Source organism: Papilio machaon, chromosome 26, assembly GCF_912999745.1.
Source record: "Papilio machaon chromosome 26, ilPapMach1.1, whole genome shotgun sequence".
NCBI lineage: Eukaryota > Metazoa > Arthropoda > Insecta > Lepidoptera > Papilionidae > Papilio > Papilio machaon.
Genome location: NC_060011.1, coordinates 5,541,294 through 5,568,756, shown reverse-complemented (window position 1 = coordinate 5,568,756; position 27,463 = coordinate 5,541,294). Strand labels below are relative to the sequence as shown.

General features: G+C 36.8%; 11 protein-coding genes across 12 annotated transcripts; 5 read left to right on the top strand and 6 right to left on the bottom strand.

Moving 5' to 3' along the window:
* Positions 1–146: 146 nt before the first annotated feature.
* On the bottom strand, positions 147–829 carry LOC106721216 (chorion class B protein PC10). Its single transcript, XM_014516115.2, has 2 exons — positions 723–829; positions 147–639 (listed from the first exon to the last, which is right to left on the bottom strand). Exons 1-2 carry the CDS (start codon positions 768–770, stop codon positions 196–198), a joined length of 492 nt encoding a protein of 163 aa, XP_014371601.2. The 5' UTR covers positions 771–829; the 3' UTR covers positions 147–195.
* A 249-nt stretch (positions 830–1,078) lies between these two features.
* On the top strand, positions 1,079–1,465 carry LOC106721195 (chorion class CA protein ERA.5-like). Its single transcript, XM_014516089.2, has one exon. The coding sequence runs from the start codon at positions 1,079–1,081 to the stop codon at positions 1,463–1,465; it is 387 nt and encodes a 128-aa protein (XP_014371575.1).
* A 1,168-nt stretch (positions 1,466–2,633) lies between these two features.
* Positions 2,634–7,601, bottom strand: LOC106721196 (chromatin complexes subunit BAP18). 2 transcript variants are annotated; one of them, XM_045684552.1, is made up of 5 exons: positions 7,465–7,601; positions 6,709–6,800; positions 6,487–6,588; positions 4,995–5,148; positions 2,634–2,866 (listed from the first exon to the last, which is right to left on the bottom strand). In XM_045684552.1, exons 1-5 carry the CDS (start codon positions 7,483–7,485, stop codon positions 2,762–2,764), a joined length of 474 nt encoding a protein of 157 aa, XP_045540508.1. In that variant the 5' UTR covers positions 7,486–7,601; the 3' UTR covers positions 2,634–2,761. The 2 variants fall into 2 exon arrangements, with proteins under 2 accessions (XP_045540508.1, XP_045540509.1); XM_045684553.1 differs by having other exon boundaries at positions 5,043–5,148.
* A 1,057-nt stretch (positions 7,602–8,658) lies between these two features.
* LOC123722503 (chorion class A protein PC292-like) lies at positions 8,659–9,140 on the top strand. The gene has a single exon (XM_045684390.1). The coding sequence runs from the start codon at positions 8,754–8,756 to the stop codon at positions 9,138–9,140; it is 387 nt and encodes a 128-aa protein (XP_045540346.1). The 5' UTR covers positions 8,659–8,753.
* Positions 9,141–10,690: 1,550 nt separating this feature from the next.
* LOC106710854 (chorion class A protein PC292-like) lies at positions 10,691–11,077 on the bottom strand. Its single transcript, XM_014503036.2, has one exon. It carries the CDS (start codon positions 11,075–11,077, stop codon positions 10,691–10,693), a length of 387 nt encoding a protein of 128 aa, XP_014358522.2.
* A 211-nt stretch (positions 11,078–11,288) lies between these two features.
* Positions 11,289–11,989, top strand: LOC106716949 (chorion class B protein PC10-like). The gene is made up of 2 exons (XM_045684596.1): positions 11,289–11,436; positions 11,520–11,989. Exons 1-2 carry the CDS (start codon positions 11,389–11,391, stop codon positions 11,964–11,966), a joined length of 495 nt encoding a protein of 164 aa, XP_045540552.1. The 5' UTR covers positions 11,289–11,388; the 3' UTR covers positions 11,967–11,989.
* A 1,558-nt stretch (positions 11,990–13,547) lies between these two features.
* On the bottom strand, positions 13,548–14,160 carry LOC123722502 (chorion class B protein PC10-like). The gene is made up of 2 exons (XM_045684389.1): positions 14,110–14,160; positions 13,548–14,022 (listed from the first exon to the last, which is right to left on the bottom strand). The coding sequence occupies exons 1-2, from the start codon at positions 14,158–14,160 to the stop codon at positions 13,561–13,563; spliced, it is 513 nt and encodes a 170-aa protein (XP_045540345.1). The 3' UTR covers positions 13,548–13,560.
* Positions 14,161–14,516: 356 nt separating this feature from the next.
* Positions 14,517–14,903, top strand: LOC123722501 (chorion class A protein PC292-like). The gene has a single exon (XM_045684388.1). The coding sequence runs from the start codon at positions 14,517–14,519 to the stop codon at positions 14,901–14,903; it is 387 nt and encodes a 128-aa protein (XP_045540344.1).
* Positions 14,904–17,107: 2,204 nt separating this feature from the next.
* On the bottom strand, positions 17,108–17,494 carry LOC106721194 (chorion class A protein PC292-like). The gene has a single exon (XM_014516088.2). It carries the CDS (start codon positions 17,492–17,494, stop codon positions 17,108–17,110), a length of 387 nt encoding a protein of 128 aa, XP_014371574.2.
* A 234-nt stretch (positions 17,495–17,728) lies between these two features.
* Positions 17,729–18,383, top strand: LOC106721217 (chorion class B protein PC10). Its single transcript, XM_014516116.2, has 2 exons — positions 17,729–17,853; positions 17,937–18,383. The coding sequence occupies exons 1-2, from the start codon at positions 17,806–17,808 to the stop codon at positions 18,381–18,383; spliced, it is 495 nt and encodes a 164-aa protein (XP_014371602.2). The 5' UTR covers positions 17,729–17,805.
* Positions 18,384–26,601: 8,218 nt separating this feature from the next.
* On the bottom strand, positions 26,602–27,201 carry LOC123722500 (chorion class B protein PC10-like). The gene is made up of 2 exons (XM_045684387.1): positions 27,151–27,201; positions 26,602–27,063 (listed from the first exon to the last, which is right to left on the bottom strand). The coding sequence occupies exons 1-2, from the start codon at positions 27,199–27,201 to the stop codon at positions 26,602–26,604; spliced, it is 513 nt and encodes a 170-aa protein (XP_045540343.1).
* Between the last annotated feature and the right edge of the window lie 262 nt (positions 27,202–27,463).

The window sequence follows — 27,463 nt, the reverse complement described above, 5'->3', positions numbered from 1 at the left end:
CGCTTGTTCCAGCAATAGTTTGCAATCATAATATTCAAACAGAGAAGTAATAATAAAGTACAACAAAAACTCTATCTTCATCACTGGATTCTAGGAGTGCTTATTTATAATTTTTTGATGAAAATAAAATGTTTCTTAGAGCGTGATTCTTTAATTCCAATTTAAACGTACAGACAGATGATTTAAAGAGTAATTTCAATATAATAATCCACAACCATAACCGCGTAACTCATTGTAACCTCTGCCAAAGTTGATACCATTGCTACCAGGCAAAGCTGTGGTACCAGCAAAGTCCTCATTGAGGATGGCAACGTCTCCATACCCACAGCCGTAAGCGACGGCGCCGGCCCCAGCGGACGGCACCGCGCCCTCCAGGTATGTAGTGCCGAGGAATGGCAACTGGCCCACTACTGCCACAATACCGGAGTACTCATTGTCCGACACCACCGACACGCCGTGAGGTGGCGTGGGAGACGAGCTCACAACGGCGAAGCCGCCGCCGTCCGCCGCGGCTAACGCGCTTGCGGCGTTGTCCGTCAACAGTGCGCCGCAGCCGCATCCCGCGTCCACACCCCGCACGCCCCACGCACCCACGCCGTACTGCTGCGCGTTTAGCGGCAAGTACTGACCCCGCAGGCTCTAAACATATAAATTTATACATAAGTAAATTACACGGGAAGCAATGGTTTTTTGTAATTAGACAAGACAAGAATTCAACTCACCGACACAAGACATCCGAAGACACAAAGCGCTGCTAGAACTGAAGCCATTTTGTTTACTGAATGTTAGTACTTTGATTGAATGTTTAGAGCTGAATGAGTCTGAACTCTAACTGTTGTTATTTATATTGTCACAGCACCGTGTATGTCTGTTATCACTGCACATTGCAACATGTTGTTAAATGAGCCTGTAATCACTTGCTTTGCTAATTTTCGCAAAGTTGCAAAGACGACAAGTTAGGAAGTAATTACGCACGTATGAGTCGATTACAAAAATTTCCAAACTCAAAATAAACATAGTATAAATAGTAGTAAGTAAATGTCAGTTGTATCATCAGTCAGTCAAACAACAAACAGTCATGTCGACCTTCACCCGCTGCGGACTTCTGCTGTGTCTCACTGTCTGCCTGCTTCAGGCGACACAGGGACAATATCTCTCTGGCGGTCTAGGTGTGGGATACGGCACCAACGCAGAGTGTGGCTGCATGCGGGGCCAGGGATACAGTTGGCAGGGGCTGGGCACCGGGAGCGCGTGGGGGATGCCGGAAGTGGTCGGCGGCTACGGGGGCGAGGGTATCGGGGACTTGGATGTCGCCGGCGAACTGCCTGTGGCTGGCACCACGCTCGTGGCTGGCCAGGTGCCGGTGCTGGGAGCCGTGCAGTTTGCGGGGGAAGTGCCCGCCGCCGGCCTCGTCACCATCACGGGGAGATGTGGCTGCGATTGCAACGGCACACCTCTATTTTAAAACAAAATGAAAAAACTCTCGATTCCTAAACTGCTTGAATAAATTTTTATTCGGATTTAATTTTTTGAATATTTTAATTCCACTCAATCTTTTAAGGCCGGACTTTTTTTTTTTTTGTTTTACCTCACGGCATCCACAGCTGGGGGTAGATAAGAAACCAAAATAATTAACGCTCAATCGTAGTCGTATCTCTTAGTGTTAATTCGGTAACATAAACCCTCCTAAGTTATTCTCAGGCCGCGATTTTACCACTAAATTGAGGATTCTGACTACAGCATAAATAAATAAACAAAAAAAAAATCGCATTCACTTTATTACAGAAGTATCTAATCTGTTTACAATCGTCTTACACAAGTATGTAATTTTAAATACATACATAACTAACTTAATTAAATTACATAGAACTTATTAATAGTTTTAACATTTCAAATACTATTTGTAAAATACATATAATTTTCTTACAACCATTATACCTAGAAACTAAAAAAAAATAGTCATTTTCAAACAAAATAGTAGATAAATTAATTAACGGCTTAATGTGTAATCTTCCGGTGTACGTGAGTTAAGCCATTTTTAATGAATTTATTAAAACGTCTCACTAAAGTTTAAACAATTTAAAATAGTAGATTTTAATTCATAAGATAACATTTTAAATTGATAATTTGAAGCAAACTAATTTAAAATGGTAAATACAAAATATTTGAGAAAATTAAAATTCAAAAATAATTTATTGTTTTAAATTTTAAAATACCACTTTTGTTTTTTAATGACAAAAAAAATACTTTTTAATTTGTCATTGTGAAAGTTATTTAATATTTTTAATTAAATCTTTGGAGTATTTTTGAATTTTATTTTTAAATTTTTTTTCGCTCATTTAATTATGGAAATTAAATTTTTACATCGTAACTATTTTGAACTACAAAACTAGACTACTAATGGTAGATTAATACGAAATCTTTTACTTTGAAGGATAAAATTTTTTTTATCAATAATATATCTAATTCAGATGAATCGAATTTAATTTAGAACCCTTTTCCACTAATCAACTTGTGACTAGTAGACTAATCGATTCAATCGTAGTGAAAAAAGGTTCTTATATAAAGGGTAAATCCACTGCCGTAAAATGTAAAACAAAACATAATGCATGTTATCTGAAAGAGAATCAATCAGTGTAGAAGTATCCGCAGTGGAAATGTAGTGTAATGAAACATGTTTCGCGTTTGCTTTGTTGTCTCAATGTTCTGCCAAAGTGGCTCTGTGAGAGACACTTTAGCAGAAATTGAGGCTGTACATATTTCATGTGGCCACATCATCGTTGCTGACTGGCTCGAACTCGAGGTCAATGCCCCCGATCTCCTCCTCCCCCTCCGTCCCAGTCGCGTTCAGCATGTTCAGTGTCACCTGGACCACATTATGCAATATATGTCAAGTTCATACACTTTATGTAACTTTGTATGGAATACACTTTGAAAATTAATTAGAAACAGGTAAATTATATCGGTTAATACGACTTATCGGTTATAGCTACCAAAACAGAAAACAATAAAATTTCGATTGTTATTGTCCGATAGAGCGTCGGTGGCTCAGGGGTTAAGCACTTGACTTGCAATCTGCAGGTCCTGGTTTCGAATCCCGCCATGTACCAATGTGTTTTTCGAGTTACATATGTACATTTATCCAACGTTCTTACCGTGAAGGAAAACATAGTGATGTTGCACATATCTGAGAAGAAATTCAATTATATGTGTGAAGTCAACCCACACTGGGCCAGCGTTCACTATGTCCTAGTCACTCCTAACTTGGTGTAGGCTCCGAGCTCCTCAGTGGAGACGTACAGTGAGCTGATGATGATTGTCCGATAAGGTTGCAGAAATCCATTTTTTCCCTCCCCACATCATCTCAATATTGAATTTGTAATCATTTTTTTTTACATTTCGAAAATTAAAAGATTAAAATGTGTATTTAATTTTAAAATTAAATTATAACATTTAAAAAAAATTCAAAATACATAAGCATATTAATAAAATAAATGCAAACTACATCACTCATTAAATGAATTAAAAATGTATGTACATTGTATAGTGGAAATTTATATGATTATCACCTAAACTACACCTCAGTATTAATTCTGTATTAAAAAATATCTATCCAGTGTGTGAACTCTTTTCTTGTGCTTACTACATTTACCGTGGATTTCTGAGACTTAAATCTTCATTTAAAACATATTGCTGTCTCTTTTGTCAAAGATATTGACAGGGATGACAATATGTTATATACAAAGATTTTAATCTTAGAAACCAACGGTTAGTTTTCTACTAAACACCCAAACTCTAACTATTTTAAAATTATCAAATTCTTGTGCATGCTAACCAGTGTGACTAACTACAATACAAAACAACTTTGTACCAATACTCAAAATTAACTTCAATGGCACACAACTACAAGGAAAGAAGCAATTTAACCAAAAATAATAAATAATCTCAAGTAAACTGGAATAATTATCTAAGTCATCAAAGTCAAATGTTTAAGCTACCAAGTGACAATAGTAGGAACATAGATGTGCTTAACCATTTTTTTATGCTTGGTTTCTGAAGTCTTTTTAACCATTCCATACAGTTTATGGTTCATATGGTTTATTTAGATGGATGGATGGATGTTTGTTTGAAGGTATCTCCAGAACTACTTAATGGATCTTCATGAATTTTGACACAGATGTATGAATTTTGACCTAGACTGAAAGAATACATAGGCTATTTATTAAGTTTTATTTTTATGCCACGCAGACAGTGTCGCGGGTGACAGCTAGTAATTTTATAAAATGCGTTTCCGAACTAAGTAATTTGAGATTAATTCTGTTGAAACTTAGTTCATCTTAACTGTACTATTTCCGGTTGTAAATGTTAGCATAACTGTAATTGATGTTTGACTAAATGAGGCATAACTAAATTTTCATTATTGAACGGTGCCAACATACCTTGTACATAGAAAACTAATTTTAATTACAGTAGAAAAACTAATCGCCTTCAAAATTATTGAACGATTCCTTTAATGCTTAGAAACAAAACTAAAGTTATTTAACACTATTGTATATTTGCGTAATGATAAAATTAACATCAGAAACCGGACATAAGTCAGACAAGAAATGAACACTCACATCTATCATTCATTCAATATGTCAAATCAACTGACAGATACACAATTATGTGTGACAAATTTATTTTTATCATTCAATTTCACTATAATCACGTCAACACTTCCCAAACTCTCAAACTATTCTTTCACCATCCTTTTTGCGTCAATTCCAGTTCTTATTTCCATATTAAAGTGTGTTTAAGTAACTACATTAGAAACAAATACGAAAATTAGGAAAAATATTGTATCCCAAACAAAAATCTAGTAATCTAACTAAACTAATGTGACAATAAAAAAAAACCAACTTTGTACCAACACTTGAAACTAACTATGAAGACGAAACAAAAAAACCAACCAATGCAGTAGCAAAACTGTGTGTTTAAGTGAATATTTGAACCTCTGGGTTTGTTCCTAACACTCGGGGCTCGATGTTGGTTGGCTCTACCTGCGGCTCCGGCAGCTGCTGGCTGGTCACCGTGCTGCTTACCTCGCGCAGCGGGATGCCCGCGTCCTCAAACGCCTTCTTTTTCAACGTCCTCTTTATTTGGGAACTGCAAGATGAATTCTAGTAATTGGATTGCCCAATAATAATCTCAATCTGTTCTAGAATTGAAAGTGTTTATATCAAAGAGCATAACTCAGTAAATGTGTGTAAATTTGCCGTTAATTTAACAAAATATCAAGTCACATAGACTTGTACTGTTGAGCTGAAGCTCAAAACTCATTCATGTACTAAAACTATATGAGCTGATGAGCCATGAGAGATGATTTGCAGTTCAAATCATCTCAATTCTATGCAGGTATAAATTGAACTACAGGTTATCACTACTAGTTGATTTAACCATGACTAGAAATAAATAACCAATATCTCGTTGACATATAAAGTTTATGCGTGTTTTACTTTGCATTATTGTAGTTGACATACAGTAGAATCTCTATTGTTCAAAACTTGTGAAGTCGAAATCCTAAGTAAGACAAAAAAAATGCCCTTCCCTTCCGTTGAACCCTCAAATACTTGGTATTTCAAATTATTCACACTTTGTAACTCTAAACAAAATTTTATTTCCCTTGGTAGGTATTTTAGCACAACTTTATACTCAATAAGTCAGTCATGTCAAGACGGTAAGTCAGTTATTAAAACATAATGACGTCTAAATAATTTTGTCTAAAGAATTCCATATCAAATACTTTATATCCTGAATTATTTGTTAAGTTGAAGACTCAATAATACTAAGTTTTTTCCCTTGACATTTAGATAGGAGATTCTACTGTAATTTATCCGGATGGCATTGTCTGAGTTTTATATTCAACATAAGTCAAACCATAAAGTTGGTAAAAAGTAATATTGTATTATTTTAAGGTGATTTTACAGTATTAAAGCATAATCTATGGTTTTGGTAATTTTAACTAATCTTGTTTAACCAATTAATTGATTGATTTAAATGATTTCTATGTTAAAGAAATCAATTGAACTTAACTTGTAATGTGTTTGACTAACTAACTAACTAGGGTGATGCTGTGGGCCTTGGCCTCCGACAACAAAAGTCTCCACTTTCATCATGGTATTTGACATTTTACTAATATTATAAATGCAAATATTTAGATGGACGAATGGATGGATGGATGTTTTTTGAAGGTAACTTTGAAATGGCACAATGGTTCTTGATAAAATTAGGCAAAGATGTAGAACATAGTCTGGAAGAACACATAGACTACTTATTAAGTTTTTTTTAATTCTTCACGGACATAGTTCCAGGCGACAGCTAGTGCAATATAAATTTATGCTTCTATATTTTTTTTTACATTTAAAAGTATAAAATTTTGACAACATTCTAACAATGTTTCTGAAAGATATTTAATGTAGGGTATTAATTGTGTAATATATTTACATTGTCCTGTTTTTAATATGCAGACTGAGCTGATTCAGGTCCACAGCAAAGCGATGTATGCAGGCCCTCAACATTTCCACTTCTTCATCACTCCATTTGCCACTGAGACAACATTCAAATAGGTTAAGTAACAGTTACAAATGCAATATTATAAATAAAACGAGCATTTTCTTAAATATATCCTCTACGATGTTTCAGGAGTATTAATACAGTGCAACATACCCAGGCTGTGCATCGTTCACTGGATGCAGCATCATTGTCATCTCTGACAGCTTTTTAAATGCTGTCCCAGCCTCGTTGAATATTTCCGCAACCTAAAGAGTTTTATCAAATAGTGAACAATATTTGACTTATAAAATATACATTAAGATATCTACATACATGACTATTTAGTGGTGCTGTAAAAAGTACACTAGTTTCTTTTACTACATTACAATTGTACATAAATACTTTCATTCTTTATTCCGTCCATGCGGAAATAAAAAACACTTAATTAGTAGCTTATTTACTCTTTCAGGCTATGGTCTACATCTATGAAAGGGATCCATTCAGCCTTTCTGGTGATACTTTGTAACTAACATCCATTGCTCCATCCATCTAAACTTTCGCATCTATATATATATAAAAGAAAGTCGTGTTAGTTACACTATTTATAACTCAAGAATGGCTGAATCGATTTGACTGAAAATTGGTGGGCAGGTAGCTTAGAACCAGGAAACGGACATAGGATCATTTTTACCCCGTTTTCTATTTTTTATTCCGAACGGACGGAGTCGCGGGTAAAAGCTAGTTTATAATATTAGTGAGAAGTAAGATTTAAAAAATGCTTATATTGAATTTTGCCAGCACTAACAATCAATCGATCTTTAGAAATAAATGTTAGGTAAGTGTAAGTATATCAAAGGAATATTGAGACAAGATAGAAAAGCGTCAATAAACGATTTTGATTCGGCATACTTGAGAGTAATGAATACTTACTTTTATCGCAGAATTATTCATGGTTGTTTTTCATCGAATATTTAAACGGGATTTTAAGAAGAAAAATCCTTAGAACAAAACGTAATTACTATCAATCCATTAAAAAGCTTTTTCTAATTTTAATGCCGAGCCGATAGACATTGACAACACGTTTGACAGATTGTCAAATGTCAGTGTGGCGGTCATTTCGTCTTTTAATCAATTTTAGACAAAAAAAATGTTTGAAACACAAGATTTAACATATTATTTTGTAACTTTTTAAATACGATAAGAAACTTCATTCAATAAATTATTTATAATTTTTATTTAAATATGATAATCGATAGAGATGTTGAAGAGAAACGTCATTACTTTAGCACAGATTTTTATTTACGTGGATGGTTAAAGTATTTTAGTAATTCATAACCAAGTGCCGCAACCACATACGCCAGAATTGCCGAAGGTTCTAGGAGCGATGCGATCGCTAGCGTAACGCAAGCTGGCGGCCGCGCCTGCAAAGTCCTCGCTGAGAATGGCAACGTCTCCATACCCACAGCCGTAAGCGACGGCGCCGGCCCCAGCAGACGGCACCGCGCCCTCCAGGTATGTAGTGCCGAGGAATGGCAACTGGCCCACTACTGCCACAATACCGGAGTACTCATTGTCCGACACCACCGACACGCCGTGAGGTGGCATGGGAGACGAGCTCACAACAGCGAAGCCGCCGCCGTCCGCCGCGGCTAACGCGCTTGCGGCGTTATCCGTCAACAGTGCGCCGCAGCCGCACCCTGCGTCCACTCCCCGCAAGCCCCACGCACCCACGCCGTATTGCTGCGCGTTTAGCGGCAAGTACTGACCTCGCAGGCTCTAAACACATAAATGTATACATAAGTAAATTACACGGGAAGCAATGGCTTTTTGTAATTAGACACGACAAGAATTCAACTCACCGACACAAGACAACCGAAGACACAAAGCGCTGCTAGAACTGAAGCCATTTTGTTTACTGAATGTTAGTACTTTGATTGAATGTTTAGAGCTGAATGAGTCTGAACTCTAACTCTTGTTATTTATATTGTCACAGCACCGTGTATGTCTGTTATCACTGCACATTGCAACATGTTGTAATACGAACCTGTAATCACTTGCTTTGCTAATTTTTCGCAAAGTTTCAAAGACGACAAGTTAGGAACTAATAATTACACACGTATGAGTCGATTACAAAAATTTACAAACTACAAATAAAAATAGTATAAATAGTAGTAAGTAAATGGCAGTTGTATCATCAGTCAGTCAAACAACAAACAGTCATGTCGACCTTCACCCGCTGCGGATTTCTGCTGTGTCTCACTGTCTGCCTGCTTCAGGCGACACAAGGACAATACCTCTCTGGCGGTTTAGGTGTGGGATACGGCACTAACGCAGAGTGTGGCTGCATGCGGGGCCAGGGATACAGTTGGCAGGGGCTCGGCACCGGGAGCGCGTGGGGGTTGCCGGAAGTGGTCGGCGGCTACGGAGGCGAGGGCATCGGAGACTTGGACGTCGCCGGCGAGCTGCCTGTGGCTGGCACCACGCTTGTGGCTGGCCAGGTGCCGGTGCTGGGAGCCGTGCAGTTCGCGGGGGAAGTGCCCGCCGCCGGTCTCGTTACCATCACGGGCAGATGTGGCTGCGATTGCAACGGAAATGTTCTGTTCTAAACTACTTTAAGAAGTATGATTTTGTTCCAATAAAAGATCAATAAAACATTAAGAATTATTTTTCCATTTATGTCCATCGCCTTAAAATAATTAACTCAAGGAAATCTATGGAAGTATCCTTAAAGCGATTGGAATTCCGAATTTCCATCGGTGGCGGTAATCACACAAACGTTTCAGAAAAATTTCATCTAATTTTGTTTAGGATTATAATTCTTTAACTTCACTTAAATTCGGAAGTCCACTGCTAGCATACACGAAATCGGTATAGTGTAATTATAATTTATGACTAGAGATATACCAAATGAATTCCTCCGGTGATGCGGTGTTCACTTTAGACCAAATCAGACAATAAAAAAGGCAATATAATATTTCAGATAGTAAAAAAGTTACAAAAATGTTTGTATAGGGAAGAATTGCATTCGTCAAGGAGACCTTTCAATATGAACTGACATCTGTAGGGATAAACTTGGGAAAAGATGGATGGAAGGGTGATAAAAATAGAAGGATAACTGATATGACGAATGATAGGTCGATACGGAGGACGAAAGACATACAGTGAAATATTAAAAGGCATAAGTTGATAGAATATATTTACAATTTAAAAAAATATGTTTTAACTACAATTAAAATTAGGATTGATGGCGCTAAGTCAGCTATATAACCTCAAACGATAGATTTGTAATAATTTAAAATTAATGAAAATTATTCACAATTGTTTTAATGCCAGGAAAGTAATTTATAAAAAAAAAATTAAAAGTTTGGACTTTTCGACAAAGTACACCTAACCAATAATTATATAAGCGCGGCTGCAAACGAAAAAATGTACTTCGTGATCACATGACTTGAGTTGACTATTTGATTGCGTTTCTCTCTGTTAGACTACCTCTCTTCTCGTGCTTCAATCGACGTGGCGTTTTGAAACGTTCTACGTTGACAGAGTTAGTGAGCATTATATTTCCCCAGCTTACACTAAATTAAAAACCTTTCATTAAGAATTTAAATAACAGAAAATATGTCAGTCAACTTTTCCCTGAAGCTTGACATAATATCGACGCTGGAAAGCGTAAACGCTGTAACCCCGAAAGTATGAACTTTACAGGAGAGCTAAAAAATGATAACTCGTGAGCTGATACGTCTACAAGCATACGGTATTTAGCAATGTTGTGTAGTTTGTGCTAACCTATAATGAAATCATTATCGTTTGATAATGGTTGAAATTATTAACGTGTGAAAAACATATTCGCGATTTCAAGGGTTACAGCGTTTATGCTTTCCAGCGTCGATATCTTCTTGATTCTATATATATATATTGATATTCGATTTTTTTAATAAGAAAATTAAACAATCAATTATTTCAAATCTTATTGTAGCTACTTGTAAAATATACTCCACGTCCACAACACCAGAATAATTCTAATAATTTTGAGCACATATCCAAAGTAACACTTCGTTGAGCTATTTGTTTCAAGACTATGGAAAGAAAAGTGATAAATAATTTTTAATGTTTTATTGATCGTTTATTGGAACAAAATCACATTTCTTAAAGTAGTTTAGAACAGAACATTTCCGTTGCAATCGCAGCCACATCTGCCGGTGATGGTGACGAGACCGGCGGCGGGCACTTCCCCCGCGAACTGCACGGCGCCCAGTACCGGCACCTGGCCAGCCACGAGCGTGGTGCCAGCCACAAGCAGTTCGCCAGCGACGTCCAAGTCTCCGATGCCCTCGCCTCCGTAGCCGCCGACCACTTCCGGCATTCCCCACGCACTCCCGGTGCCTAGCCCCTGCCAACTGTACCCCTGGCCCCGCATGCAGCCACACTCTGCATTGGTGCCGTATCCTACACCTAAACCGCCAGAGAGGTATTGTCCTTGTGTCGCCTGAAGCAGGCAGACAGTGAGACACAGCAGAAGTCCGCAGCGGGTGAAGGTCGACATGACTGTTTGTTGTTTGACTGACTGATGATACAACTTCCATTTACTTACTACTATTTATACTATGTATACTATTTGGAGTTTGGAAATTTGTGTAATCGACTCATACATGTGTGATTTGTTTCTAACTTGTCGTCTTTGCAACTTTGCGAAAATTAGCAAAGCTAGTGATTACAGGTTCATTTAACAACATGTTGCAATGTGCAGTGATAACAGACATACACGGTGCTGTGACAATATAAATAACAAGAGTTAGAGTTCAGACTCATTCTGCTCTAAACATTCAATCAAAGTACTAACATTCAGTAAACAAAATGGCTTCAGTTCTAGCAGCGCTTTGTGTCTTCGGATGTCTTGTGTCGGTGAGTTGAATTCTTGTCGTGTCTAATTACAAAGAGCCATTGCTTCCCGTGTAATTTACTTATGTATACATTTATGTGTTTAGAGCCTGCGGGGTCAGTACTTGCCGCTAAACGCGCAGCAGTACGGCGTGGGTGCGTGGGGCGTGCGGGGTGTGGACGCGGGATGCGGCTGCGGCGCACTGTTGACGGATAACGCCGCAAGCGCGTTAGCCGCGGCGGACGGCGGCGGCTTCGCTGTTGTGAGCTCGTCTCCCACGCCACCTCACGGCGTGTCGGTGGTGTCGGACAATGAGTACTCCGGTATTGTGGCAGTAGTGGGCCAGTTGCCATTCCTCGGCACTACATACCTGGAGGGCGCGGTGCCGTCTACTGGGGCCGGCGCCGTCGCTTACGGCTGTGGGTATGGAGACGTTGCTATTCTCAGCGAGGACTTTGCAGGCGCGGCCGCCAGCTTGCGCTACGCTAGTGATCGCATCGCACCTAGAGCCTTCGGCGAAACGCGCGGATGCGGCTGCGGCACTTTATTTTAAATATTTACAACAAATGTGATCTAACCTAACTTCAATTAAATACAATTAAATTTGAAAAGTGCCATTTTATTTTCTTAAATTTCAATTTTTTTTGTGCACAACAAAATAACGACGAGCCAAATTGTGTTAGCAAAATTAATACAACCGCATGACTTATCAATCGACACAATTGACAACGAGTCACGAATTCAGAAATGTGAATTAAGTGATCGACATACATGGCTACTAGTTAACGAGGTGCTATAAAAAGTACATTTGCTTCTTTTACTATATAATTAAGCATAAATACTCCCTCATTCTTTATTTACTGACTAACTGTCGCCCGAGACTCCGTCCACGCGGAATTTAAAAAAAAACTTAATTAATAACCTATGTGACCTTCCAGGCTATATTCTACATCTATGCCAAATTTCAGCAAGATCCATGCAGCTATTCTGGAGATACCTGGTAATAAACATCCATCCATACATCCATCTAAACTTTCGCATTTATAATATTAGTAAGTAAGATTAAAAAAAAACTAATAATTAGCTTAAAATGTAGTTTTATTACGCACTTATTTATACACTCCCTATGGATTTTTACATAGCTGTTCATTAAATAGTGTGGTTCCAAAAATCCCACATCATACCATCAATCCACGTAAGACCTGCAAAAAATTTTAAGTGACATTAAAAAATATGGTTAAGCACGGCGGTTTGTGTGCCTCTGGTTGTAAATTTTTTATTCATAAATTTAATAAGGAAGATTGAGGAATCTATTTAGTATTACGTCAACAAGTGTGAAAAATAAATTATCCTACAATTTTACACTATACTTTTTGTTCAAAAATTAACAAAACTATCGATAGTTTATATTGCCTATTAGGTACATCACTACTACACATAAAATGTACGAATTTAACATCATAAAAGTAATTTAAACTATTGTGACGCCTACTCACATACTATTATTGCTAATTATATTCTAAATAAATGATTACTGAACTACATCTATATTAAATTTTATTAAAAAAACATTTTAGGTAATTTTCGCACCATGTACAAAATCTGCATGTTTCGCTTGGTACCGCTTGATTTTTAAGTCGTGGTGTGAATATAATGAATAATAATTATACAAAAACGCACAATGTCCTAGAAAATTTTTAAATTCTTAATTAAAAATATTGAATGTTGATTAACATATCCTATGTTTGACGACTGCCTTCAATGTCAAATGCATAGATACAGGATTACGACTTTCTCTCACTTTCTCTACGGATTACTGTAAACTCAGATAAAGAATACTAGGTCCTAGATAAGAAGGCCTTGAAAACGGCGCCAAATTTTGACAGACAGACAACACGTTTGACAGATTGTCAAATGTTAGGGAGGTGGTAATTTCGTCTTTTAATCAATTTTAGACAAAGAAAATGTTTGAAACACAAGATTTAACATATTATTTTGTAACTTTTAAAATACTACTAGAAACTTCATACAATAAGTCATTTTTAATATTTATTCGAATAAAATAATCGATAGAGATGTTGAAGAAAAAAAGTCATTATTTTAGCACAGTTTTTTATTTACGTGGATGGTTAAAGTATTTTAGTAATTCACAACCAAGTTTCGCAACCACATACGCCAGAATTGCCGAAGGTTCTAGGAGCTATGCGGTCATTGGCGTAGCGTAGGCTGGCAGCCGCGCCCGCAAAGTCCTCGCTGAGGATGGCGACGTCCCCGTAACCACAGCCGTAAGCAACGGCGCCGGCCCCAGCAGACGGCACCGCGCCCTCCAGGTATGTAGTGCCGAGGAACGGCAACTGGCCCGCTACTGCCACAATACCGGAGTACTCGTTTTCCGACAATACCGACACGCCGTAGGGCGGCGTGGGTGACGAGCTCACTACAGCGAAGCCGCCGCCGTCAGCTGCGGCCAGTGCTCCCGCGGCGCTGTCTGCCCCCGACAATAGCGAGCCACAGCCGCACCCCGCTTCCGCGCCTAGCACTCCCCACGCGTCCCCCAATGCCCCGCCGTACTGCTGGCCATTCAGCGGCAAGTACTGACCCCGCAGACTCTAAAATGGATCAAGAAAAACGATATGTCATAAAAGTAGTAATAAGCATTCACATTCTGTTGTATCATCGTCGTCTTTTAAACTTACCGATACTAGAAATCCAAGAGCAAATAAAACCTCTGCAATATACACAGCCATGTTTGCTTCCAGTGCGATCGGCTTTGATTGGAAATCTCCGGTGGAGTTATTGTAAGCACACTCGTCTTATGTTTATATAGTCACCATGAATTTTTTCGCAAATTTTCATACTTAAAGAGAAAATTATGAAATCAGTTTCAATTAAGTAAAAATTGCACGTTCTTATACTTATGAGTATTATCTATTACCTACTTTAATAATTTTTCCGTACGTTTCTATGAAAATATGGGGATAGTTGAAATTTAAACATTGTCACGTTGGCGTAGATAACGAGCTCCAAACTCCAAATAAAAATAGTATAAATAGTAGTAAGTAAATGGCAGTTGTATCATCAGTTAGTCAAACAACAAACAGTCATGTCGACCTTCACCCGCTGCAGTCTTCTGCTGTGTCTCACTGTCTGCCTGCTTCAGGCGACACAAGGACAATACCTCTCTGGCGGTTTAGGTGTGGGATACGGTACCAACGCAGAGTGTGGCTGCATCCGGGGCCAGGGGTACAGTTGGCAGGGGCTGGGCACCGGGAGCGCGTGGGGGACGCCGGAAGTGGTCGGCGGCTACGGAGGCGACGGTATCGGGGACTTGGATGTCGCCGGCGAGCTACCTGTGGCTGGCACCACGCTCGTGGCTGGCCAGGTGCCGGTGCTGGGCGCCGTGCAGTTCGCGGGTGAGGTGCCCGCCGCCGGCCTCGTCACCATCACCGGCAGATGTGGCTGCGATTGCAACGGAAATGTTCTGTTCTAAACTACTTTAAGAAATGTGATTTTGTTCCAATAAACGATCAATAAAACATTAAAAATTATTTATCACTTTTCTTTCCATCGTCTTGAAACAAATAGCTCAACGAAGTCTTACTTTGGAGATGTGCTCAAAATTATTAGAATTATTTTGGTGTTGTGGACGTGGAGTATATTTTATAAGTGGCTGCAATCAGATTTGAAAGAATCGATCGTTTAATTTTCATATTAAAAAAAATATTTAACTTAAACCTATATGTCGAATATTGATTTCTTTTCTATTATTATTGTTGTAAGCTTCAGGGAAAAGTTGACTGACGTATTTTCTGATATTTAATTTAAGGTAAACAAGAGCAATAATGCTAACTGGGTAATGGCGCTCACCTCTCTAACTCTGTCAACGTAGAACGTATCAAAACGCCACGTGGATTGAAGCACGAGAAGAGAGGTAGTCTAACAGAGAGAAATGCAATCAAATAGTCAACTCAAGTCATGTGATCACGAAGTACATTTTTTCGTTTGCAGCCGCGCTTCTATAATTATTGGTTAGGTGTACTTTGTCGAAAAGTACAAGCTTTTAATTTTTTTTTATAAATTACTTTTCTGGCTTCAAAACTATTCTATCTGTTAATTAACAACAATTGTGAATAATTTTTATTAATTTCAAATTATTTAAAAATATATCTTTTCTTTGAGGTTATACAGCTGACAATCCTAATTATAAATAAATAAATAAAATAACTTTATTGTTTTCCCTATGGGTAAGGGACTGGTGTCCAAACTAGGGTGATACCCTGTGTGATGGATCACCAGGCGCCCGCCCCACAGACCACAAAATATACAATTCAAATCAAACATACTACAATCAAATTTTACAAAGTGGTTATGATTTTAATTAGTTATGATAACAATTAACAATGTTTATATTTTTCTACAGAGGTTTGCTATTAAGAGTTAAAGTGTGATGTGTGTATATGTGTGTGTATGTGTGTGTATGTGTAAGGTGTATGTTGTGTTCATATTAAGGTGAATGAGCGTTTGTGTTTGAATTATGTATGTATGTTACTTTGTTTAATTATTGTACAGAACTTTCTCTGTTTCTTCATAGTCTAACTCTTCTAACCATTTAGAGACCTTTGCCTTACACAGTCTTTTAGTTAGTGGAAATAAATCTAAAGATTTGTTTAGTTTGTTGTACAGAATATTAGCGAGGATCGAATAAGATCTCATGGAGAGTCCGGTGTGAGGTTTTATATAACATACGGTAAATTTACGCCTTTTTTCAGATAACTCGCTTGGGTCGTAAAATAATTCAGAGTGTTTACGGGTAATCGCGGTGAGGATATATAGTTGCCGTACGGATTTGAGTCCACACATTTTATACAAATCATTAGTGGGATACCTATAAGGAAGGGAAAAGGCAGTTTTTAGTATTGCACGCTGTGCTCTTTCCAATTTTAAAAGTATAGTTTTTGCGGTCCCTCCCCAGGTCGTTATACAGTATGTTAATAATGATTGGCATAGCGCCTGATATATCGTTTTTAAAGTCCGGTGGTCGGCTGGTCGGCTTTTGTAGCAATTGTAATTGTAGTTAAAACATATTTTTTTAGTTGTAAATATATTCTATCAACTATATGCCTTTTCATATTTCACTGTATCTTATTTCTTTCGTCCTCCGTATCGACCTATCATTCATCATTTCAGTTATACTTCTATTTTTATCACCCTTCCATCCATTTTTTCCCAAGTTAATCCCTACCGATATCAGTTCATATTGAAAGTTCTCCTTGACGAATGCAATTCTTCCCTATACAAACATACCTTGGTAATCTTTTTACTGTCTGATATATTACCTTATTTTATTGTCTGATTTCGTCTAAAGTGAACACCGCATCACCTGAGGAATTCATTTGGTATATCTCTAGTCATAAATTACAGTATACCGATTTCATGTATGCTAGCAGTGGACTTCCGAATTCAAGTGATTTGCAGTGGTCATGTTTAAAGGATCTCAACCCTAAACAAAATTTGATTAAATTTTTCTCAAAAGTTTGTGTGATCACCGCCACTATCGGAATTCCAATTGCTTTAAGGATACTTCCAAAGACTTCCTTGAGTTAATTGTTTTAAGGCGATGGACATAAATGGAGAAATAATTCTTAATGTTTTATTGATTTTTTATTGGAACAAAATCATACTTCTTAAAGTAGTTTAGAACAGAACATTTCCGTTGCAATCGCAGCCACATCTGCCCGTTATGGTAACGAGACCGGCGGCGGGCACTTCCCCCGCGAACTGCACGGCTCCCAGCACCGGCACCTGGCCAGCCACAAGCGTGGTGCCAGCCACAGGCAGTTCGCCAGCGACGTCCAAGTCCCCGATACCCTCGCCTCCGTAGCCGCCGACCACTTCTGGCATCCCCCACGCACTCCCGGTGCCGAGCCCCTGCCAACTGTATCCCTGGTCCCGCATGCAACCACACTCTGCATTGGTGCCGTATCCCACACCTAGACCGCCAGAGAGGTATTGTCCTTGTGTCGCCTGAAGCAGGCAGACAGTGAGACACAGCAGAAGTCCGCAGCGGGTGAAGGTCGACATGACTGTTTGTTGTTTGACTGACTGATGATACAACTTCCATTTACTTACTACTATTTATACTATGTATACTATTTGGAGTTTGGAAATTTGTGTAATCGACTCATACATGTGTGATTTGTTTCTAACTTGTCGTCTTTGCAACTTTGCGAAAATTAGCAAAGCTAGTGATTACAGGTTCATTTAACAACATGTTGCAATGTGCAGTGATAACAGACATACACGGTGCTGTGACAATATAAATAACAACAGTTAGAGTTCAGACTCATTCAGCTCTAAACATTCAATCAAAGTACTAACATTCAGTAAACAAAATGGCTTCAGTTCTAGCAGCGCTTTGTGTCTTCGGATGTCTTGTGTCGGTGAGTTGAACTCTTGTCGTGTCTAATTACAAAGAGCCATTGCTTCCCGTGTAATTTACTTCTGTATACATTTATGTGTTTAGAGCCTGCGGGGTCAGTACTTGCCGCTAAACGCGCAGCAGTACGGCGTGGGTGCGTGGGGCGTGCGGGGTGTGGACGCGGGATGCGGCTGCGGCGCACTGTTGACGGACAACGCCGCAAGCGCGTTAGCCGCGGCGGACGGCGGCGGCTTCGCCGTTGTGAGCTCGTCTCCCACGCCACCTCACGGCGTGTCGGTGGTGTCGGACAATGAGTACTCCGGTATTGTGGCAGTAGTGGGCCAGTTGCCATTCCTCGGCACTACATACCTGGAGGGCGCGGTGCCGTCTGCTGGGGCCGGCGCCGTCGCTTACGGCTGTGGGTATGGAGACGTTGCCATTCTCAGCGAGGACTTTGCAGACGCGGCCGCCAGCTTGCGTTACGCTAGCGATCGCATCGCTCCTAGAACCTTCGGCGAAACGCGCGGATGCGGCTACGGCACCTTATTTTAAATATTTACGACAAATGTGATCTAACCTAACTTCAATTAAATTTGAAAAGTGCTATTTTATTTTCATAAATATTCAATATCTTTTTGGTGAAGAACAAAATAACGATGAACAAAAGTGTGTTAGCAAAATCAATACAACCGCATGACTTATCAATCGCCACAATTGACAACGAGTCACGTACATCAAAGTTATTGCATTTGTCACGTATCGCCTCACTAATCTTGTGACCAACATTATCATAGTTGCATACTGTATATTAGCAAATTATTTAGTATATCGGCAAATTTAAATATTGCTCAGCCAATTCTTGTACACTACATGTACGTATACCACTATTTGACATAAGACTGTGTCACGTTTACCGCGTTAATTACACATCTTGGACGTACATTTTGATCGTATGTTAATAACAAGAGAAAGTATAAATTCCCATGATATAAGTCAATCTGTTAATAAAGGTGACGTCATCACAACATGTATAACAAAGAGACATTGACGCGTATGAACTTGGGACGGCTGAATGGTTTCAAAATCGGCTTAGACATTATTATTCATTATGAATAATTCATTTATCCCTCTCTGTCGTCAAACGCAACCCCTTCGCTTTCATACGATTTATTACGTGTTTTAAAGCAAATTATGAATATGTGATGAGGTTACTCATCCTGTATATTTTTAACGGTCTATCACCTGTTAATTGTCTCAGAGTGATAAACATTTCAAGTATACATTAATTTTGAGAAATATCTTTAACATATTGTGTAAGAAATAATTCTCTTTATACGATAATTTATTGTGCAATATTTAAATAAATAAATGATACACTAAAGTATGTATACTTTCGTAATATCTTTTTTATAACTAAATAAAAAAGGCTACACTCAAGTACATTCCATCAGATGTCGGCAGCGACTAGATTCAAGGTCATCGGGAGCTCTTCTTCAGTTTGAGTGGGACTGGTGTTATTTCGAGTACCCGGCCCTCCCTTTCTGTAGCCCATTTTCATATTTTTATACCAGAACTTATGCCGAAACAGTTTCAATCTTTTTCAATTTCCGGCGTTTTGGACAAGATATTTGGCGCCCACTTTTTTTGGTGTCGGGGGGAAATCTTCCAAAGATAGCGACTGCGGCGCCCCCTTATGCCCGGCTCCCTGGGCGCTTACCCTACCTCGCCCTACCCTATCGATCCTACTGGAAATAGGTTTTTTGAAACGAAATTATGTTTAAATTTCGAACTTGACAAATTCTAATATGCGTAAATAATTTTGTTTGATTCAAAATGGATGTCACTCAATGAAAAGCGAAAAAACAATGAACATGAAAAATCTCTTTACGAGTCCCTTTTCATGTCATTAAGTATTTTTTCAACAGTAAAAATACGTTAAGAAGTTATAATGTATTTCTATAGTACCTATTAAAGTAAGAAAACGAAGATTTTTACTCGAAAATTATACAAAAATAACGTAATATATAATTAAATATTAATTTTGAATATTTGTGGTAATATCAACTGAGTTAGTTCATTTTAGAGAGTTAGTTCAATAAAAAAAAAAATGAAAGTAACAAAGTCAGCACAGACTTCCTTTGTCTGGAGACAACGACCTTCTCGCACCAGACAGTCCTAATATTTATATTTTTACTATAGAAATATTTTAACTTATATTTAACACTTCAGTTGTTGCTTACAAAGTTATTTAATTTCAAGATTTGTTCGTTTGGGTGTTCCGAAAATTGTGTTCCTTTCGACCGATTCTAATTGAAACATGTACAGTCATTTGCAAAAGTTTTTTTGAAATTTACTTAGACCTGAACGAATGAAACACTAAAAGTAAGTAGGCAAATTCATGAGGCAGTTACGAAATTTAATTTTTTTGTTTATTAAATAGTAAAATACAGTGAATTAATATTTTAAATATGGCTAGCTAACGTCTTATAGTTATGTGTAAAACAGTGTCTAAATAATTTAGTATGTAGCGTGTATTAGCCTAACGTGCTCTTTGTGGTTAAATGCTTGGATAATAACAAGGTATGTCTAATACCAAAAATCAAAACATAAGAGGTCGTAAGAAATTAAAAGTGTGCATTGTTTTGTTTGTAAATAAGTTATTTTTATTTTACAAATTATTAAACGAAATAATTGTCCAACATGACTACACCTATACATAAAATAAAAGGCAAGCGTCGGTCAAACAGGAAAAATATTCCTATTGTGCCGAGTGATTGGTCGAACGATCAACCCAACGGTAAACACCCTATTTTTTTAATCAAGTCATCAATATTTGTATCTATCGGTATGAAAATAATAGATATTAAATTAAAATTATCTAAGATGGACTATGAGTCTTCAGAAAAGCTATTGGTTGTTCTGTAATTGGAACGAAGTTCCTTATCGCGCGTTGTGAAAGGGACGACGGACGGAAAAAATTCTTACGAAAAGTTGCCACGACACTTTTTGCTATAGTAAGTATGTTAACGACGAATGAGCGCTACTTCGCCATAGCAACGACGTGACAATATATAACGATAATTCATAGAAATAATATGTACTTCTTGTGAAGACTTAAGTTTTTTATGCATAGAATAAACATTGGTTCTTTCACTAATTAATCGAAAGGAACTTCGTTCCATCCGGGAGTCCCTTGACACCTCTCAAGTTTTTTTTTATTTAATTTAGAGTCAACACGTAACTAAGTCTAATCAGTATAAATGAAATAATATTGTAGTACTAATGTGCATTTTTTGTATATATCTTGCAACAGTTACCCACATTAAACTGGCTGCACTGCTCTGCTGTATTACAGTTTTATACTAGTACGGAGGGCAGCTGAATAATTTGCTATGCTATGCCTATATCATTGTTTCATTTTATGTATGATTAGTTAATATAAATTACATACCTACCTTAAGTTATTAGGCAGAAACATGTAATATTAGGCTAAGTTTTTTTTTATGTAGTATAATAAATAAATAAATTTATTAATTAAAAATTTATAAAATAGACTTAATATATCTTAACAAAGAAAACTACAAACCCTTTTCAATAGAAACTCCTTGAAAAGTCGTCCACTTTTTAAGATTAAAGTTTCTTAGAACTCTTATAAGTGAAGAAAAGTATAATGAGTTTATAATACTTTATTCGAGAATTTCCACTGTACAAACACATGTTTAACAACATTGTCAGCCCTTTCAAACTCTTTGAAAAAAACAAGGATAACAATATTTAACACCTAATATGAAACACTCACATGAAAATGAGGTTTTCTATAATATAGTTCAGAATTCTTAAAACGGAATGAACCATTCCCTTTAAGCTTCGATGTCACGTGACCGAAATAACCTTATAGACCTTGTAGTGACCCATAGGAGATCGTATTCTAACTTAAACCTGTACTAAACTGCCAGTAACGAGACCCGAAACCGAAGCGGAATTCGTGAGGAAACGATTCGAATATGGAACAAGTTTATTCCACTAGATGCTTCGTTGTTATAAAACCATGCTAAGACAGGTTAAACATATCAAAATTATAAAATTTAGAGCAGATCAATTGACGTGTAATTGTTCATTAATATACGAACTTTTCATATAAATATATGTTGGGATGAAAACACTATATTAATTGTTAACATTGTTCAAAGTATGTATGTGTCCGATATGTTGACCCTTTTCAAAATTTTGTCAACTTACTGACCTTTTGAACGTGTGGCGAATAGTCAAATATCAACCCTTCAGATGATCAAGAAATTATAACTAAGTAAATAAAGCCTATCTATACTAATTTATAAAGAGGAAGAATATGTTTCTTTGCATTGAATAGGCGTCGAAACTACTGCAGCGATTTAAAAAAATATTTCATTGTTAGGACGCTGTTCTATCCCCGTGTAACATAGGCTATATTTATTACTGGATTTTTTTAATTCCGCGTGGCCAATTCGAGGTCGACTACTGGTCACAAATAATTTTCTTCACATCGGTTTGAATCGCTCTGCGTAGCGATTTTTTTTGTATATAAATTTAATTACTTTTTTAATCACTATTTTAACTTTTTTGTACCATACATGACATGAATAAAGACAGTAAAACAAACATAAAAAGTAATTGTTTTGCTATTATAAGTATTTGAACCAGACCGAAGAATATTAGATCGTAGATGAAAAGGAGGTGTGCCTAAAATGTGACAGCCATCTCTGACTAAAATAACATCCACTTTATTTTAGTATTTTTTCATCGTCTACTAAATAAAAAATGGAATATTCAATCCTGTTAAAAAGGTGTCACTAAGTAAATTAACATGTTAATATCGTCCATTGAAAGCCTTCAGTGACCGCATTTCAGGCACAAAGGCATTTCAATTACAGTGACGCGCTACGCGGGCTACAGCTACGGGCTACGGGGTGGCTACGCAAGGTAAAAGGTGAAAAACACCCGTAAGCTTTGATGTCCGGACCGTAAGCGGCCGAATTGAAAAATGTGCCGTGAAAATGTTGCCCGCCATAATCCGAAAAGGTTCTATTCATAACGGCTAATTTAGTCATTGTTGAATTTTGGTTTAGAACAGTGAAATGTATTGACTTGAATAAAGTATTTTTTTTATAAATAAAAACATTACAACAAATTTAAAACCTTATCCATATTCACCTGGAGTTCCCTGTTACTGCCACTTACGTCACTTCACCTCGGCTGCAAGGCTACAAAGTGGTTAAGCAACGAATTGTCCTTCTTTAGATTAATCCAGTAATCAAATTAATCTTGAATATCGTACCGCGTGGTCACTCTGCCGACCTTACTCACTATAACATATTAGAAGTTGGGTGACTGTAAAAGAAAAAACTTTTAAACATATCATATATAGTTCACACAAAAAATTTAATTTATTATCACTGCCTACATATTTTAAATTTCGTTTATTCTGAAATAGAAATTTCTCGTTGTTTTCTAAAATAATGTTATGACTTTACAGGGAAGGAATAAAGACATTTTTGATCTTATTGCGACAACTCCGACGTGTACCAATAAGGATTCAGATCAATAAATATGATCCTAATAATTTGTAAATTAAGCTGATGAGTCTAAAGGGAATGCCGACTCGACCACAATTAGACTGAAAAGGATTCCCTTCCCTCATCTTGCTATCCCATAATAACATCCTATAAATCCCCAGTTGCCCCCGAGCTGGCGCGGTGTGCAGACGTGTTTCGTCTACCTTAAAATCAATAAAAATCAGTGAATAAAATTCGATTTTTCTGTGTGAAAATATTATTAAAATAAACATTTTGAGTGTGTTTAAATATTTACGTGTTTGAACGTGTATTTTTATTTCACGGGTAAGTTAAAATTTCTAAAACAAGGTAACGATAATTTTGCATACTTGTTGCTGGAAATATCTTATTGAGCCATAGATTTGAGATGTACTTGAAATTATGTTGTATATTTATGTATAATATATGTGTTATTGATGTTTTATATATGTAAATTGTGTGTAGGTGCTTTAGTTTGTATGCAGGTTCGTTATCATATTGATCCGACGTATTTTTTGCTTTAAGCCTTAATAATCTGTGCGGATATCAATTTTGTGATATCGCTGATACTGGCACGTGACATTTTATTAAAATTTTGTATAACTTATAGCTTTTTATGAATAATTTTTATTTTAAATATGCATATATATCTGAAAATTAACAGAAGACATATTTATTTAACTTTTAGGTAAGATTTTAAGTTTATTTTCCTTTCTGGGGTAGGTCAGAGATAGTAAACATTGTACTTAGCTCATAAGATCTTTATTGTGTCTTGAAGTGCACACAGTCAATGTACCAAGGCATGGACCATTATCTAAAGGAACACATTAATTGCAATTTAATTCGATTTTAGAACAAAATAGGTGTTAAATTTCTTTACTTATTATTATTTTTATCAAGAATTTTTTTGCTAATGTTACAATAAAAAAACAAAAAGCAATGAAACATGAATTAATGTCTAATTAATATGACCACCGAGTGAATTAGTCACGTATTATAAAAATTATAGCTAACTTATTAAGAAACAATTGAGCATCGTTAAATAATAAACTAAATGGTTTTTTTTAATAAATCTTTTTGTTAATTGTCCATTAAGAAAACGATTATACGACTAATTAAACTGCTTAATACTAAAATTAATTAATACTATATTATATACATTGTTATATTCAATATTAACATTCTTAAGTTATTATTAAGACCGGTTGTTATTATATCAAAGTACACACTAACGTAGTTACTTTTAGTAGCCAAGTTATAATATTTTTCAATACCCACGGCTTTACATGTATTCCTTTATTATTTTAATTTAAAAAAAAAAACCTATATAATGTTAGATATTTGTGTAACAAACATTGTCCTAACAATCTCAAAAACGTAAAAAATATGTACTTTACTTCAATAGACTTATGAACATCAACAAGTGATATAAAATTATTTTTAAATATTATCGCAAAAGAATCTAAATATAGAATTCTTCCAAGAAAAGTCTGCAAAGGATGTTATTACCTCTAGAAATAATCTACGAAGATATTTCCATTTTAATGTGATGCTTGTGTGGGCGTTCATCATGTCGACGTAGGAGTTTCCTTGCCTTAGTTAATCTATTGATTAAATACGAGATAGCTTTGGCTTTGTTATCAGTCGAGCTTTGCCTCCGAATATCTGGAGGTTGTTATGAATGTAGACCAGTAATATCAACTGGTATATTCAATACCGGTCAAGTGCAAAATATTTAACTTAAACTAATTAATTTCACAAATGTTACTATTTATTATCTCACTATACATCCCCACTTAGACTTGAAGCCTACAGTAAGTTGGGGGCGACTAGTCCATAATCAACCACGCTGGATTAGTAGGGGTTGACTTCACAAATCAATCACTTATCAATCATCACAATTCACAACGAGTCACGAATTCAGAAATGTGCATTAAGAGATCTTTGTACATACTTGGCTATTAAGAGGTGCTATAAAAAGTACATTTGCTTCTTTTACTATATGTATAATTAGGCATAAATACTCCCTCATTCTTTATTTACTGACTAACTGTCGCCCGAGACTCCGTCCACGCGGAATTAAAAAAAAACTTAATTAATAACCTATGTGACCTTCCAGGCTATATTCTACATCTATGCCAAATTTCAGCGAGATCCATGCAGCTGTTCTGGAGATACCTGGTAATAAACATCCATCCATACATCCATCTAAACTTTCGCATTTATAATATTAGTAAGTAAGATTTAAAAAAAAACTAATAATTAGCTTAAAATGTAGTTTTATTACGCACTTATTTATACACTCCCTATGGATTTTTACATAGCTGTTCATTAAATAGTGTGGTTCCAAAATCCCACATCATACCATCAATCCACGTAAGACCTGCAAAACATTTTAAGTGACATTAAAAAATATGGTTAAGCACGGCGGTTTCTGTGCCTCTGGTTGTAAATTTTTTATTCATAAATTTAATAAGGAAGATTGAGGAATCTATTTAGTATTACGTCAACAAGTGTGAAAAATAAATTATCCTACAATTTTACACTATACTTTTTGTTCAAAAATTAACAAAACTATCGATAGTTTATATTGCCTATTAGGTACATCACTACTACACATAAAATGTACGAATTTAACATCATAAAAGTAATTTAAACTATTGCGACGCCTACTCACATACTATTATTGCTAATTATATTCTAAATAAATTATTACTGAACTTCACCTAGATTAAATTTGATTAAAAAAAAAACATTTTAGGTAATTTTTTCACCATGTAAAAAATCCGCATGTTTCGCTTGGTACTTGATTTTTAAGTGGTAGTGTGAATATAATGAATAATAATTATACAAAAACGCACAATATCCTAGAAAAATTATAAATTCTTAATTAAAAATATTGAATGTTGATTAACATATTATCTTATGTTTGTGACAGACAGACAACACGTTTGACAGATTATCAAATGTCAGGGAGGCGGTTATTTCGTCTTTTAATCAATTTTAGACAAAGAAAATGTTTGAAACACAAGATTTAATTTAAAATGTTATTTAGTTACTTTTAAAATACTACAATAAACTTCATACAATGTCATTTTTAATTTTTATTCGATTAAATAATCGATAGAGATACTGACGAAAAAAGTCATTATTTTGGCACAGATTTTTATTTACGTGGATGGTTAAAGTATTTTAGTTATTCACAAACAAGTTCCGCAACCACATACGCCAGAATTGCCGAAGGTTCTAGGAGCTATGCGGTCATTGGCGTAGCGTAGGCTGGCAGCCGCGCCCGCAAAGTCCTCGCTGAGGATGGCGACGTCCCCGTAACCACAGCCGTAAGCAACGGCGCCGGCCCCAGCAGACGGCACCGCGCCCTCCAGGTATGTAGTGCCGAGGAACGGCAACTGGCCCGCTACTGCCACAATTCCGGAGTACTCGTTTTCCGACATTACCGACACGCCGTAGGGCGGCGTGGGTGACGAGCTCACTACAGCGAAGCCGCCACCGTCAGCTGCGGCCAGTGCTCCCGCGGCGCTGTCTGCCCCCGACAATAGCGAGCCACAGCCGCACCCTGCTTCCGCGCCTAGCACTCCCCACGCGTCCCCCAATGCCCCGCCGTACTGCTGGCCATTCAACGGCAAGTACTTACCCCGCAGACTCTAAAATGGATCAAGAAAAACGATATGTCATAAAAGTAGTAATAAGCATTCATATTCTGTTGTATCATCGTCGTCTTTTAAACTTACCGATACTAGAAATCCAAGAGCAAATAAAACCTCTGCAATATACACAGCCATGTTTGCTTCCAGTGCGATCGGCTTTGATTGGAAATCTCCGGTGGAGTTATTGTAAGCACACTCGTCTTGTGTTTATATAGTCACCATGAATTTTTTTCCGCAAATTTTCATACTTAAAGAGAAAATTATGAAACGTTAAAAATTATGAAATCAGTTTCAATTAAGTGAAAATTGCACGTTCTTTAACTTAGGAGAATTATCTATTACCAACTTTAACAATTTTTCCGTACGTTTCTATGAAAATATTGGGATAGTTGAAATT

Coding starts and splice junctions, on each gene's coding strand:
- LOC106721216 (XM_014516115.2), bottom strand. CDS start 770: ATGGCTTCAGTTCTAGCAGCGCTTTGTGTCTTCGGATGTCTTGTGTCG. Junction 640..722: donor TCTTCGGATGTCTTGTGTCG/GTGAGTTGAATT, acceptor TTATATGTTTAG/AGCCTGCGGGGTCAGTACTT.
- LOC106721195 (XM_014516089.2), top strand. CDS start 1,079: ATGTCGACCTTCACCCGCTGCGGACTTCTGCTGTGTCTCACTGTCTGC.
- LOC106721196 (XM_045684552.1), bottom strand. CDS start 7,485: ATGAATAATTCTGCGATAAAA. Junction 6,589..6,708: donor GTGAACGATGCACAGCCTGG/GTATGTTGCACT, acceptor ATGTTGTCTCAG/TGGCAAATGGAGTGATGAAG. Junction 5,149..6,486: donor CATATTAAAAACAGGACAAT/GTAAATATATTA, acceptor TTCATCTTGCAG/TTCCCAAATAAAGAGGACGT.
- LOC123722503 (XM_045684390.1), top strand. CDS start 8,754: ATGTCGACCTTCACCCGCTGCGGATTTCTGCTGTGTCTCACTGTCTGC.
- LOC106710854 (XM_014503036.2), bottom strand. CDS start 11,077: ATGTCGACCTTCACCCGCTGCGGACTTCTGCTGTGTCTCACTGTCTGC.
- LOC106716949 (XM_045684596.1), top strand. CDS start 11,389: ATGGCTTCAGTTCTAGCAGCGCTTTGTGTCTTCGGATGTCTTGTGTCG. Junction 11,437..11,519: donor TCTTCGGATGTCTTGTGTCG/GTGAGTTGAATT, acceptor TTATGTGTTTAG/AGCCTGCGGGGTCAGTACTT.
- LOC123722502 (XM_045684389.1), bottom strand. CDS start 14,160: ATGGCTGTGTATATTGCAGAGGTTTTATTTGCTCTTGGATTTCTAGTA. Junction 14,023..14,109: donor CTCTTGGATTTCTAGTATCG/GTAAGTTTAAAA, acceptor GATCCATTTTAG/AGTCTGCGGGGTCAGTACTT.
- LOC123722501 (XM_045684388.1), top strand. CDS start 14,517: ATGTCGACCTTCACCCGCTGCAGTCTTCTGCTGTGTCTCACTGTCTGC.
- LOC106721194 (XM_014516088.2), bottom strand. CDS start 17,494: ATGTCGACCTTCACCCGCTGCGGACTTCTGCTGTGTCTCACTGTCTGC.
- LOC106721217 (XM_014516116.2), top strand. CDS start 17,806: ATGGCTTCAGTTCTAGCAGCGCTTTGTGTCTTCGGATGTCTTGTGTCG. Junction 17,854..17,936: donor TCTTCGGATGTCTTGTGTCG/GTGAGTTGAACT, acceptor TTATGTGTTTAG/AGCCTGCGGGGTCAGTACTT.
- LOC123722500 (XM_045684387.1), bottom strand. CDS start 27,201: ATGGCTGTGTATATTGCAGAGGTTTTATTTGCTCTTGGATTTCTAGTA. Junction 27,064..27,150: donor CTCTTGGATTTCTAGTATCG/GTAAGTTTAAAA, acceptor GATCCATTTTAG/AGTCTGCGGGGTAAGTACTT.